Source organism: Anabrus simplex, chromosome X (assembly GCF_040414725.1).
Source record: "Anabrus simplex isolate iqAnaSimp1 chromosome X, ASM4041472v1, whole genome shotgun sequence".
NCBI lineage: Eukaryota > Metazoa > Arthropoda > Insecta > Orthoptera > Tettigoniidae > Anabrus > Anabrus simplex.
This window is the reverse complement of record NC_090279.1, coordinates 212,529,350-212,544,040: the sequence shown is the minus strand read 5'-3', so window position 1 is coordinate 212,544,040 and position 14,691 is coordinate 212,529,350. Positions and strand designations below refer to the sequence as shown.

Here is a 14,691-nt window from a genome sequence, read left to right as displayed (position 1 = left end):
AATTTTACACATGCATTAAGTAGTTATTCTTTAACCCAAAACAAAAATATGGCATTATTTATGCATTCAGTTCCAGAAAAAATATTTTAAGTTTCATGTGTGAAATACTATTTTAATTAATTTTTCTCTAAAACTACACTTTTCTCAGGAGAGTACGGCCGACTCTTCTTGGGCCACTACCTCAACTGCTAAACCGAAATCATACGTAATGTTCCTACTACGGACAATCGTTTGAATGCTTTTATCAACTAATCCTTGTACAAAACATGATATCACTAACTCTCCTATTAAATTTGCTCTATGTACTATTGCCTCCGGTTCGACTCATGCAGTGGCAACTTCCTCAAGTTCGCTTACCATTGCATCCATTCTCGAACCCCAAGCTATTACAGATTCATCTTTATTTTCCTGTGATTCAAACATTTTAAATGCGTAATAATCAATATTTCTACGCTCTCCATAATTTTCAAACAAAGCTGCCTTCACTTTTGGCCAGCTCGTAACATCCTGTCTTACTAATAACTTGCTTCTAGCTTCGCCCGTTATTCTGGTAAGAACATATTTAAAAAAACAGCGGATGTTCATCTGGTTGAACAAATTGGTACTTGGTATATAGCTGCTTTCCAACAAATATTACTTCAATTGGTTCAACGCACCACCGTTCAAACTTGATCTACTAAGAAATATTCTAAGTAGCGAGACCTCTTCGAGAATCAATCGCGATTCCCTGACGTGAGCGTAAGGCAAGGCTTCCAAAGCGAAGACTAAGCAATTAGACGCTTGTTCCTTCAATTACATCCGTATTTAAAGAAACTAGCAATATGATATCAGGGTCTCCCCTCCTCTTGGAAAAAGCCTTTCTGGCTTACCGTTGGTGCTACCACGTCCCCTATGTATCGCAACTCCCACGCTATGCACGTGGCAGTTCTCACTACCACGAACTTGACTTCTCGCCTTTAATCCTATCCTCATAACATAACTCCCCCATTTCTACTACTTGTCATCATAAACATGATTCTCCGTCCCGTATCACTTAATTGGGTGGCCCATTAAATTTAAGTATGTGATCCTTCAAACTACCCCCTTTCTTGCTATCTTCAGATGATAGGACGTGGCCATTTAGATTGCCCGTATCGACTTCCTGATCAGACCTCCTGAACTCACAAGACTCTGCTTTTAACTTCATTCCTTATCACCCCAACACACGACTACTCAGACAGTAATCACTATGTACTACCTAAATTATTTTATGCTACTTGATGCAGGTTCGTGTCCCTGGACATGACACCGCGCGGTGTTAAATTGTAGCAACCACTTTCTGATATTCAACGATGAATGTACAGGCCGACCCAAAAGTTCGTTAACATTTGACGTCGCAATGCTTGACAGAATATTGGAGATGGAGAGGTAATATTTGACACACGTGATTGACATGACATGGGGTTTTATTGACACCAAAATAAAGTACACAAAATGGCCAAGAGATTGCAATAATTAAGATAACAATCGAGGTTTAGCAAAGGTGATGTTCTTTATAAAACATGCTCAGAATGTTGGCCGTCATTCATCAACAATACCTTTAGTTGTGAAGAGAACTGTACAGCATTTCCGTAGGTATGGTGAGAAATTGCCGTCGGATGTTGCTTTTTAGTATCCCTAATGAGGGTGGACGATCGCGGTACGCTTGCGACTTCAGGTAAACCCACAACCAATAATCACACGGATTGAGGTCGGGAGACCTGGGAGGCCAGCATGACATGCCGCGATTGCAGGCGGATCTGACGCCCTCTGACATGTTGCTGTCCAGCGCCATCTATTGGCCTGTTTGTGCACTCATTATTGGTGTCAGTAAAACACCACGTCATGCCAATGATGTGTATTAATTATTACCTCTCTATTCCCAATATTCCGTGTGAATTATTTCCCCGTCAATTGTTAACGGACTTTTGGATCATCCTGTATTTCGCTTCGTTTGTAATACACTCATCGTCGAACTTATTTCTTAATTTCTTGGCGATTTGTATGTGTACGTTCTGTACTAAGCACGCCGTCTCTCTGTTGCAGGTTACGGCAGCATAGCGCTACGCACGGCGCTGGGCAAGGCGGTCACCATGTGTTACGCTGTCCTGGGAATTCCCCTGATGCTCATTTACTTGTCGAGTGTGGGCAGCCTGCTCTCGCGCTGTGTTCGAGGGGCCTTCACCAAGACCATCTGCTGCTGCTTCTGCTCAAACTGCGGGTACTGCTGCTACGACGAGAAACGCATGCAGGAGAAGGAACGGCGCATGCGCAAGAAGAGGCAGCAGATGGAACTTCAGCAGCAACAACAGCAACTGCAACTCCAGGAGCCTTTCTACGTGAGGTCCTCGTCTTCGGTGACAGCGTTCAGCACATCGGCGAGCAGCACCCACAACAACTTGCATTCGCCTGTCAGGGATGGAGAAGTGCTCAAACTACAGCAGTCGGGTTCTCTCATTGGCGAGCCGGACTACACAGGTACGTAACTAGCAATTCTATAAACATAGACTTGTATCTAGGAACTTACACTACGGAGTGTATTATAACTATACCGATTAAAGACGTCAGAGATGGACTTCGTGTTATGTTAAGAACGATGGTGGGATCAGGAGCCTGTTCCACGAACGAACTTTGCACTTTTCAGTTCAGATTTTGTTCCGCCATCACTTTTCAGATTTATCTTGCAAAGTGAAAAAGGAATCGTTTCACTTTTCAAGCCTGTTATGTTCCATTGATACAGAAATGCAAAGTGCAAAGAAATGAAGTGAAAAGTTTTCATAAATCTTGCAAAGAGATGATTCCCTTTTCATCTGTTAATTAACAAGTATGTACACTAGTTTCTCGGCGTAGAATTTGGTTTAGTGATATAAACATGTTACGACGAGAGCTTTTGTTAGCATCAAGTGAGGACAGTGATGAAGAATCCGACAAGAGAACGTACAACAGGAGTAATATTCACAACCTCACTTGGGCGGAATTTTGCAGGTGTTTTCGTGTTACCCCAACACAGGCTGACTATGTTCTTGAAATGATTCGTCATGTATTGAAACATGCAACAAAAAGAAGTCAGCCCCTTTCCAAAAAAACAAATTCATATGCTTACATTGATGCTTGTCGTCATTTGAGAGGTTATTTTAAAGTAGCCAAAAGGGATGACCCGTTTCTCCTTGACAACTTCTAGCACAGCCAGCGTCTTGCAATCATCTTTCTTTCCCATGATCAAAACTTTAAAACTACCGGTACTACAATTATACCGTCAAGTTCGCCGCGAAAAATAAAGCATTAAAATCTTGGAGTATCATACAGTTTACCCATGGAATAAACTCGGTCTGATCACTTATTCGCAAAAGACTTTTAACTTTCCGATGAAATTGAAAAGTAAAACCTAGATCATGGTGGAACAGAAAGACTTTGCACTTTGCATGAATTGAAAAGTGAAAAGTTGCTAATTTCTTTCGTGGAATAGGCCCCAGATTGGCGGATAAAATAAGGTTACTTTGCTACTCCCAGCCGCGTGATACAAACTGAGGACCTCGCCGTATTTGCTGCTGCTGGGCGTCAGAGGAGGGAAGAGGAAGACAGAGGTAATGCGCGACACACCACACATCCCAAGGTCTCTACTACACAGTTGTGAACTCTGCATTGAAGTAGGATGGGGGCATATTGAATATCTACTGTAATCAAACCATTCGGCGTGTTGCTTCCTTCGCTCAGTATTTCAGTCCATTTACATTGTTGAGTACACAACAGTGGGACGGCAGCGTTGCATCTTCAACCATCTTAAATGATGATGATGCTTGTTGTTTAAAGGGGCCTAACATCGAGGTCATCTGCCCCTAATGGTACGAAATGAAATGACAAAGTAAAAGTTCAAAATCATCCACTGACCAAAATAAAAAATGTCATGAAGAATGAATGGATGGTCATGAATTTAAAACAATCAGTGGATCCGACTCAAAAAAACTATCATAAATAATAGTATTTCTGACCAAGGGACCACTTCTAAAGCACACTCCTGAATCGAGGGGGCTTAATGTCTAAAGGGGTCCAAAATCAGGTCAAAGGCCCCTCAGAATGGTACTTATCACTAGTAAAGTAGAACTGTGGTATGTATCATGTTGGGGTACTATTCAAAAGGAGCGAAGACTCACAGTATACCACACATGATGGTACTACTCACAAGTATTGTACGTTGCACAGGTAACGCTGACCTATGGTGTTTCTCACACAATGGCACCACTCATAGCCAACGCAAACCTATGGGCTTCCTCACTTAGGTGTACTAATCACGGGCGCCGGTATTCCCGTGGTGTTCCTCACATAGTGTATACTAATCACAGGCAACGCAGACCCACGGTGTCGCTCATATAGTGGTCCTAATCACAGGCAACGCCCAGTCCCGAGGTGTTGCTCACATGGATACGACTCACGGGTACTGGAAACTCACAGTCCACACCCACTGCTACTTATGCTACTAAGCACAAACCTATTTCGTACCTAATATAGTGGTGCTACTCGCAAGTAAAGGCGACCCATGGTGTTCCCCGCGTGATGGTACTAATTAAAAGTAGTTGCATGGTTCTAAGACAATCATCTCTTAGTCGCCCCTTTTAGACGCCTCTCACGACAGGTAGGGGATGCCGTGGGTGTATTTTCCTTCTACGTCCCCCACCCACAAGGGGTAGAGAGAGAGAGAGAAAAGAAGAAAAAAGAATGGATCCGTCACTTCGAAAAATGAAGTAACGGGCGAAGAAAGGCAAGGGGCCACGAAGGGCGTGAAAATGAAAGACTCCCCAGGCCTCGAATGCTCTAATACCGTCGGGGTATGAAAAGAACAAGAGTTGACCAAGAGAGGTCGGACAGGATAGAGGAGCCTGGCAGAAGTAAGTGGAAGCAATGCCAAGACTCAGCTAAGGGCCCCGTGGTCACCAAACCACACTCCCAAGTTGAGAGCCCCTTGGGCCCCTTTTAGTTGCCTTTTACGACAGGACCGGGCGAGTTGGCCGTGCGCGTAGAGGCGCGCGGCTGTGAGCTTGCATCCGGGAGATAGTAGGTTCGAATCCCACTATCGGCAGCCCTGAAGATGGTTTTCCGTGGTTTCCCATTTTCACACCAGGCAAATGCTGGGGCTGTACCTTAATTAAGGCCACGGCCGCTTCCTTCCAACTCCTAGGCCTTTCCTATCCCATCGTCGCCATAAGACCTATCTGTGTCGGTGCGACGTAAAGCCCCTAGCAAAAAAAAAATTTACGACAGGCAGGGGATACCGCGGATGTATTCTACATGTGCGTCCCCCACCCGCAGGGGGTAGCACCTTAAATAATAAAGAACGTTACTGCGATCGACAGACGAGTGGAGGAACGATCTGGTGGTGCATTCCTTGACTTGACTTGATTACAGCATGTTCTTTAACTGACCGGTCGAGTTGCCTCTGCGGTTAGGGGCGCGGAGCTGTGACCTTGCATTCGGGAGATAGTGGATTCGAAATCCACTGTCGGCAGCCCTGAAGATGGTTTTCCATATTTTCCCTTGCCTTAATTAAGGCCGATTCCTTCCAACTCCTTGCTCTTGGCTATCCCATGTCGGTGCGACGTAAAGCAACTTGTTAGATAAATATCTCACAACCTCAGAAAAAGGCGATTCAAATTCTATGAACGCATTCTCAGAACGAGCAAGGAGAGAATGACTAAAAGCATGTTCAACCTTGCTCTTTCATTATAAACCAAGAACAACTGGCTTCATGAAACTAAAATAGACCTCGAGGAAATTGTACGGCATAGATGTAAATTCTGAACACTAATAGATACTCAACAAATTTGCAGACGAAACCAGCACCAGGATCACTAACACTCGGACAGAAGAACGTAGGGAAAAACCCTTGAGAGGATGAAGAAATTTTGGGAAAAAGAAGAAGAAAACAAAAACGTCATCTAAATGAGTTCAACCGCACTCCTTAGTCGGGCATAATGATGTAAAATAATAATAATAATAATAATAATAATAATAATAATAATAATAATAATAATAATAATAATAATAATAATGTTCCTGTATCTTTCAAGAACTCATCTTCCAGTTGTCATAAGCTGTATTTGAAACAGATGAAGCAGATCAACCAAGCCACATTTACACGTGGAGAACAATAGATTGTGAACGTCCTGGTAGGAATTACACTTGCTTCATAATCCTGAAAACACCTGCCACGTCCGGAACTCAATTTCTGCTGCAATCTCAGCCGATGACCATAAACATGAAACATACTAAACATTGTAATATTGTTGAATAAAGAATCCCGCTTCACTAGCATCAGGAAGAGAACCAAACAGGAAATAAACTCCAATTACAGACAAGACATTCCGTTCAGTATAATGGAAACGTCAGTCAAGCAAAACGGAATAATCAATACACGAAAATAGAACCTCCTGATTATTTAATGAATGAGAGCCATTAACTGATATCCTTGAAGAACAGTTCATTACATCTCCAGTAATTATTTGGGTCATCATCTCATATGAAGTAAACAAACAACAGGAGAAAGATATGTACATTTCAGATGGGTTTTAAAACCCTATCAGGATATTTCTTCCAAATCATAGTAAGTGTCATTGGTCAGAGAAAGACATCATTATAGCCCGGATGTTTAGAATACAAACCTGGTAGTAAGTGTCGTCTACCCGGTCTACCGTAGTGTAGCGAGAGTAACATAACTTGTAGGGGTTCCAACAGGCCGAGACCCTACTATTTATGCAGAACTGTTGTCCGGGTAGAGTATATTTGTTATTTACTTTAGTATGTTGGCATCCTAACCTATTACAGGCTAAATATCCGGACTGTAGTCATCATCAACTCCTATTTTCCAGCTACGGTTGCAAATAAGTTGCAGTCTGACTGAATGTCAAGCCTTCGTCATTCCCCTTCACAAGGAAGGAGATTTTCTAAGATGTGAACAACTACCAAGGGATCTCTCTTTTTCCAGTAAAGAATAAGGTCCTGTCTAAGGCCTCACAGGATCTGATCTTATCTCCTACTTTTTTATGCTGTTTATTCGGGGCGTCAACCTAAGAAGAGCTTTTGCCCCTACTTCGCACCATATGTTGTGAACCTGCGTGTGTTTGGAAATAGCGGAAGTGAGGCCAGGGATATTAATCATTTACAATTAAAAACCCCTGGCCTGGCCGGGAATCGAATGCAGGACTGCCGGGTGACAGGCGGACGCATTGCCCCCTACACCGCAGAGCCGGACTCTCTCCTACTTTACCGCACAGACTAATATACAAGATAATTACGATAAATGGACATCCTACTTCCTGAATACTGTCGAACCTCGATATCTCGAATCGCTAAATTTTATTTCGAGTTATCGAAATTTGCAGATATAGAACTTACCGTTTTTGAGCGTGTATAGCACGTAATTGAATCATATGTATCTAAGGGCTTATACTAAATATATTATTTTAACAGTATTTAGCCAACGGTCGTAGCCGTGTTGAAACACCGGAGCCCGTGAGATCTCCAAAGTTAAGCAACATTGGGCGTGGTCAAGATTTGGATGGGTTGCCACGCGCTGGAGGGAATGGAGGAGCGAAAAGGAACTGGCCACCCTACCGTACGTAAACTCCGGCTCAGCCATACCTCTGTGGAGGTTCGGACCTGCCTTCGGGCAGAATACACCCCTTCAAACAGTATTTAAGAAATATACAAACAAATTCTATAAAAACAGTATCACTTTAATTATAACCCTTATTATAGTAACATTTTAGAGAACAGGATGCAGTATGTACAGTAATGAAACAAGAAACATACCTCGGTTAACACCTTTGAAGAAAATCCGTTAGTCTTTTCTGTTTATTACTGTTAAACAAAACTTCTCGTCAATAGCACGCTGCTTGTAAATGGAGTTTGTCATCCGCGACTTCGGGGGTTGCTTTCTTCCGTGACCGGTAATAAATTCACACCCGAGAAACAGTGAGGCTTTGCTGATTTTCGGATCACTAGAAGTTTTAGTTTTTCGGTTCCCGGTATTACTGTAACTCTTTCTTTACTTATAGACATGATAGTGTATAGGCTTTTGGGTTTATACCGTGTCAAGAAAATAAGGTGAAATTCTTAACGTGATGTGATGGTTCAGTCAGCTTCCGCTTCGAACGCTAGCGTTGTGCCACGTCGCGGGGGCCATCTGGTGGCGAAGTTCTCAGACAACAAGCGGCAAAAGTAGAGCTACACATGTCACTTGAGGGAACACAATACATCACGAACATCATCTGTAGCAAGGAAGGATCACGAAAAGCAAGTGCTTGGAACCCAATCTCCTCGAAGGAGTAGCATGGTTAACTCCAGTTAACAAACGTCGAGTTGTTTCACTGAAGTTTCTATTGAATTAGAAGTACCACGAAATCAATATTGAGTACTAGAGAGATGCCACACGGAATCTCTTCTCTAGCTGGAAGTAAGGAGAAATTGAAGGAACTTACTTAGGAAATTGAATCTAGCAAAGAAGTCAACTAAGGATAACATGATGGCAAGCTTAATTGGTGGTCATACAAAATTTAGTGAAAAATGGTAGAGTATGTATAGGTACTTTAAGGCAGAAACAGGTTCAAAGAAGGACATTCCAGGAGTCATTAATTAACAAGGGGAGTGTGTATGCGAGGATCTTCAAAAGGCAGAAGTATTCAGTCAGCAGTATGTAAAGATTGATGGTTACAAGGATAATGTCCAGATAGGGGATGTGAGCAACACTAAAGAAGTATTAAAATTTACCTGTGATAACAATGACATTTACAGTAAGATACAAAAGTTGAAAACTAGAAAAGTAGCTGGAATTGATAAGATTTCTGGGGGTATACTAAAGGCAATGGGTTGGGATATAGTACCATATCTGAAATACGTATTTGATTATTGTTTGGTTGAAGGAGCTATACCAAATGAATGGAGAGCTGCTATGCTAGCCCCTGTGTATAAAGGAAAGGGTGATAGACATAAAGCTGAAAATTACAGGCCAGTCAGTTTGATATGTATTGTATGTAAGCTTTGGGAAAGCATTTTCTGATTATATTAGACATGTTTGCGAGATTAATAACTGGTTTGACAGAAGGCAGCTTGGGTTCAGGAAAGGTTATTCGACTGAAGCTCAGCTTGTAGGATTTCAGCAAGATATAGCAGATATCCTGGATTCAGGAGACCAAATGGACTGTATTGCGATTGACCTATCTAAGGCATTTGATAGGGTAGATCATGGAAGACTACTGGCAAAAAATGAGTGCAATTGGACGAGAAAAAAGAGTGACTGAATGGGTGGCTATATTTCTAGAAAATATAACTCAGAGAATTAGAGTAGGCGAAGCTTTCTGACCGTGTAATAATTAAGAGGGGAATTCCTCAAAGCAGTATTATTGGAACTTTATGTTTTCTTATATATATAAATGATATGTGTAAAGACGTGGAATCAGAGATAAGGCTGTTTGCAGATGATGTTATTCTGTACAGAGTAATAAATAAGTTACAAGATTGTGAGCGGCTGCAGGGTGACCTCGATAGTGTTGTGAGATGGACGCTGGACAATGGTATGATGATAAACGGGGTTAAAAGTCCGGTTGTGAGTTTCACAAATAGGAAAAGTCATCTCAGTTTTAATTACTGCATTGATGGGGTGAAAGTTCCTTTTGTGGATCATTGTAAGTACCTAGGTGTTAATAAAAGAAAAGATCTTCATTGGGGTAATCTCATAAATATGATTGTTAATAAAGGGTACAGATCTCTGCACATGGCTATGAGGGTATTTAGGGGTTGTAGTAAAGATGTAAAGGAGAGGGCATATAAGTCTCTGGTAAGACCCCAACTAGAGTATGGTTCCATTGTATGGGACCCTCACCAGGATTACTTGATTCAAGAACTGGAAAAAATCCAAATAAAAGCAGCTCGATTAGTTCTGGGTGATTTCCGACAAAATAGTAGCGTTACAAAAATGTTGCGAGTTTGGGCTGGGAAGATTTGGGAGAAAGGAGACGAGCTGCTCGATTAAATGGAATGTACCGAGGTGTCAGAGGAGAGATGGCGTGGGAGGACATCAGTATACGAATAAGTTTGAGTGGTATCTTTAGAAGTAGGAAAGATCACAATATGAAGATAAAGTTGGAATTCAAGAGGACAAATTGGGGCAAATATTCGTTTATAGGAAGGGGAATTAGGGATTGGAATAACTTACCTAGGGAAATGTTCAATAATTTTCCAATTTCTTTACCATCATTTAAGAAAAGGCTAGGAAAACAACAGATAGGGAATCTGCCACCTGGGCGACTGCCCTAAATGCAGATCAGTAGTGATTGATTGGTGATGTTATGAACAAGTCAGAGCATATAATGACTGTAGGAGTCCTTCACTGTCTTTTCAGTAACATTTAGAAATGTGCTTGTACTTACCTAAGCTGCTAATCATGCGCTACCTTCAGCAGTTGCGTTTGGACTGAAGCCAGTTTCCTTACTCCGGAATTTTTAGCTAGGTACGAAATACATTATAAAATAAAGACGCAGCACGTCCCTTCCCCTCTCCAATGAAACTCAATACCCACAACATTTCCCTCAAACATCCCCCCACCCCCACCCCTCGAATAACTCCCGCCCCCTCTCTACGGAACAGAGCTATTGCCTAGAGACAACATTTCACTTTTTCTGCATTAGCACTTGATAAATCCCGCAGGAAGCTGCTAAGACGCAAATGTGTAGAATGTGGGTGATAATATTATTTTGCATTTAATTCTATTCCATAATGTTGTTATTCTTCAAAATTAGTAAGTTACATTTCCTCCTTAAGGCACAAATATACATTATACAATGAAGAAGCAGAAATTCCCCTCCCCTGCTGAATGAATAGAGTCATTGCCCACAACATTCCCTTAACCCCCCTATTTACCATCCACTCTCCACGGGACAGAGGTATTGCCTACAGAACATCGCCAATTCACAATATGCTACGTGAACAATATTGTACTTATATGCTCATTATTTAAAGTGATTTGATAAAATATGAGGATGTTCTTTTAGAACGAAACGTCACTCTTTGCTTAATAGTATGTACTTTTTCAGGTATGCTGTAGTGTTTTATCTGTTCTAATTCAGGAGTGTCTCTTACACCATTAGAAAGTTGCGGGAAAACGGGTATGAACTATATTTAAGGAATTACATATTTCTGCCAACGGCCGTAGCCGAGTTGAAACACCGGATCCCGTGAGATCTCCGAAGTTAAGCAACATTGGGCGTGGTCAGGACTTGGATGGGTTGCCACGCGCTGTTGGTGGGGGTAAGGGAATGGAGGAGCGGAAAGGAACTGGCCACCCTACCGCACGTAAACTCCGGCTCAGGAACACCTCTGCAGAGGTTCAGACCTGCCTTCGGGCAGAATAACCCTTACCTACATATTTCTGGTATGGATTCGATAATATTCAGCATGTGGACAAAATACTGAAGATTTTCTTAAAGTGGAAGTAGGACGTTTTGAATAGACACTCCTCAATTAATGTTTTAGAGAGGCTGAAAAGCTTTAAAATTGCATTAACTAAATTGGCACTGAAACGTATGGGTTCGTTCTTAACAAACTTGCATGAGTATTGTCTGTAATTTAACTGTGCAGTAACTGGACAACTCTTGTGTTTGCAGGGGACACGTCGGACAATGATAGCAAGCCTTCCCAGAACAAGAAGACCTCCGGCAGCCTCTTCACCCCAGTGGCTCTGTGTCTGGGAGCCATGGTGCTGTACGTGTGTGGAGGGGCCGTTGCCCTGGTGAAGCTGGAAGGATGGCCCTTCCTGGACGGCTGCTACTTCTGCTTCATGAGTCTGAGCACGATCGGTTTCGGCGACCTGGTTCCTGGAGGATACAGCAGTAAGGGTAACAGCACCGTCTGGTTCTGTTCGGTGTACATTCTGACGGGCATGGCGCTCACCGCCATGTGCTTCAACATCCTGCACGACGAGATCGTGCACCGCCTGAAACACCAGGCGCCCGAGAAGGAGGACGTGAACGGCGCGGACCCGTACTCCAGCTCGTCCTGACATCCTCAGCAACAGCAGCATCCACAGCACCACCAACAACAGCAGCAGCAGCTGCAGCTACAGCAACAGCAGCGCACGGTGTACCAGAGGAATGTGACGCAGGAAACACTCTGTAGCAACACCCCCAGTTCGCTCTTCGACAGTGAAGTGATCTCTCAGCAGTTAGAGATGACAGAGACGGTCCAAGAACCACTCCCTGAGGTGATCCCTGAGGCGGCGGATGGGTCCAGGGTGTACACTGTACCGGAGGAGGATGAGGACCTGGAGGAGAACACAGAGATGTGAGATTGTTGAGAATTCATCAGCAAATTCTGAGTTGGAATGAAGAATGCGAGGCTAGTGTATCTGAAATGTAGAACGACGTTTAGAAGAACTGAACATGTTAGAAAGCAGTGTGTTAGTAAGTGATCTGAGAAATGTCGAATACAATGGGAGGAATGAGTGGAGGCCAGCAATGGAGTGATGTTTTAGTATTGTACAAAGCTCCAACGAAATGGGAGCTCTGGTAAAAAGAAGTGATGGTAAAGTGAAAATGTGTGCATGTCTGTTTTCTGCTCTCGCTTGCCTCATCCAGTCTTGAAAAGTTTCCTTGTTTCACTAAAAAAATGTTCACAAAACACTTCTTAATTAACTAAATGTGTTTTTGGATCATATTACTCTCAATGAAATTCCTATCAAACAAATTGCCTTTCGTAGTTTTTCACTTCCAAATAAACACAAAATATCAAGCAAACTTCCTTTTAATGGAGACAAATAATGAGAATTGGTTATTTCTAATGCTATGTACTGGTCAAACAGTTGTTGAATTTAAGGTGTAATCTCATTTGATAAGTTCTGAAACCAGCATATTGCACGTGCAAAACTAGCGATATGTACCTCTCTGAATAAGGAAGGCTTATATCGAGGCTCCTTTAGATATACAAATTAATAACTGAGAAGTTCTTGGGATGTTATTTGTTGCTGAGGGAACAATCACAAATTTATCCGTGAATATTTTCGGACGATTTGATTTCATATCAATGTTCTGCAATTTTGAAAGATTCCCTCCAAATTTTACGAAACCATTTCCATAAATTAAGATTATTTCTATTGAAATAAATATAATCCATCTGGGGGTAGCTTCCCGAAAGTAATTAATATTGGGGTTTAATTCCAATCAAAATTAATTAAATGTATTTTCATTTAATTTCTCTTGTCTTCTAAGATTCATCCGCAGACTGAACCTTTTGGATTTCCCTGGTATAGGATAGTTATCTAACATTGGATATTTCTCTCCGTCTCTTCCAGCATCGGAAGAAAAAGAAAACTATTTTCCCTTTGCGAAAATCAAATGATCCTAAATATGTCACTCTGTCATGGCCATCCATCAACGGTTGCTAATTGCAGATGACCACCAGCAATAAGATATAGCCGGCACGGTTGCTGGTAATAGTACATCACAGCCAGCACGGTTGCTGGGTAACAATACATCACAGCCAGCACGGTTGCTGGGTAACAATACATCACAGCCAGCATGGTTGCTAGGCAACAATACATCATAGCCAGCACGGTTGCTGGGTAACAATACATCACAGCCAGCATGGTTGCTGGGTAATAATACATCACAGCCTGCACGGTTGCCAGATAACAATACATCACTGCCTGCACGGTTGCTGGGTAACAATACATCACAGCCAGCACGGTTGCTGGGTAACAATACATCACAGCCAGCACGATTGTTAGGTAACAATACATCACAGCCAGCACGGTTGCTGGGTAACAATACATCACAGCCATCACGGTTTGCTAGGTAATAATACATCACAGCCTGCACGGTTGCTAGGTAATAATACATCACAGCTTACACGGTTGATGGGTAATAATACATCACAGCCTGCACGGTCGCTAGGTAACAATACATCACAGCCATCATGGTTGCTAGGTAATAATACAGCACAGCCTACACGGTTGATGGGTAATAATACATCACAGCCTACACGGTTGTTAGGTAACAATACATCACAGCCTGCACGGTTGCCAGGTTACAATACATCACTGCCTGCACGGTTGCTGGGTAACAATACATCACAGCCAGCACGGTCGCTGGGTAACAATACATCACAGCCAGCACGGTTGCTGGGTAACAATACATCACAGCCAGCATGGTTGTTAGGTAACAATACATCACAGCCAGCACGGTTGCTAGGTAATAATACATCACTGCCTGCACGGTTGCTGGGTAACAATACATCACAGCCAGCACGGTCGCTAGGTAACAATACATCACAGCCAGCACGGTTGCTGGGTAACAATACATCACAGCCAGCATGGTTGTTAGGTAACAATACATCACAGCCAGCACGGTTGCTGGGTAACAATACATCACAGCCAGCACGGTCGCTAGGTAACAATACATCACAGCCAGCACGGTTGCTAGGTAATAATACATCACTGCCCGCACGGTTGCTGGGTAACAATACATCACTGCCTGCACGGTCGCTAGGTAACAATACATCACAGCCAGCACGGTTGCTGGGTAACAATACATCACAGCCAGCATGGTTGTTAGGTAACAATACATCACAGCCAGCACGGTTGCTGGGTAACAATACATCACAGCCAGCACGGTCGCTAGGTAACAATACATC

The 14,691-nt window shown here is 42.7% G+C and overlaps 1 protein-coding gene across 1 annotated transcript in view; it reads left to right on the top strand.

The window, feature by feature from the left end:
• LOC136886788 (potassium channel subfamily K member 18-like) overlaps window positions 1-12,064 on the top strand; it is a 45,210-nt gene extending 33,146 nt beyond the window's left edge. The window contains exons 2-3 of the mRNA XM_068230962.1: window positions 2,065-2,496; window positions 11,670-12,064. Coding sequence (XP_068087063.1) covers window positions 2,065-2,496; window positions 11,670-12,064 — 827 coding nt within the window. The remainder of the gene's footprint in view (window positions 1-2,064; window positions 2,497-11,669) is intronic.
• Window positions 12,065-14,691: the final 2,627 nt, after the last annotated feature.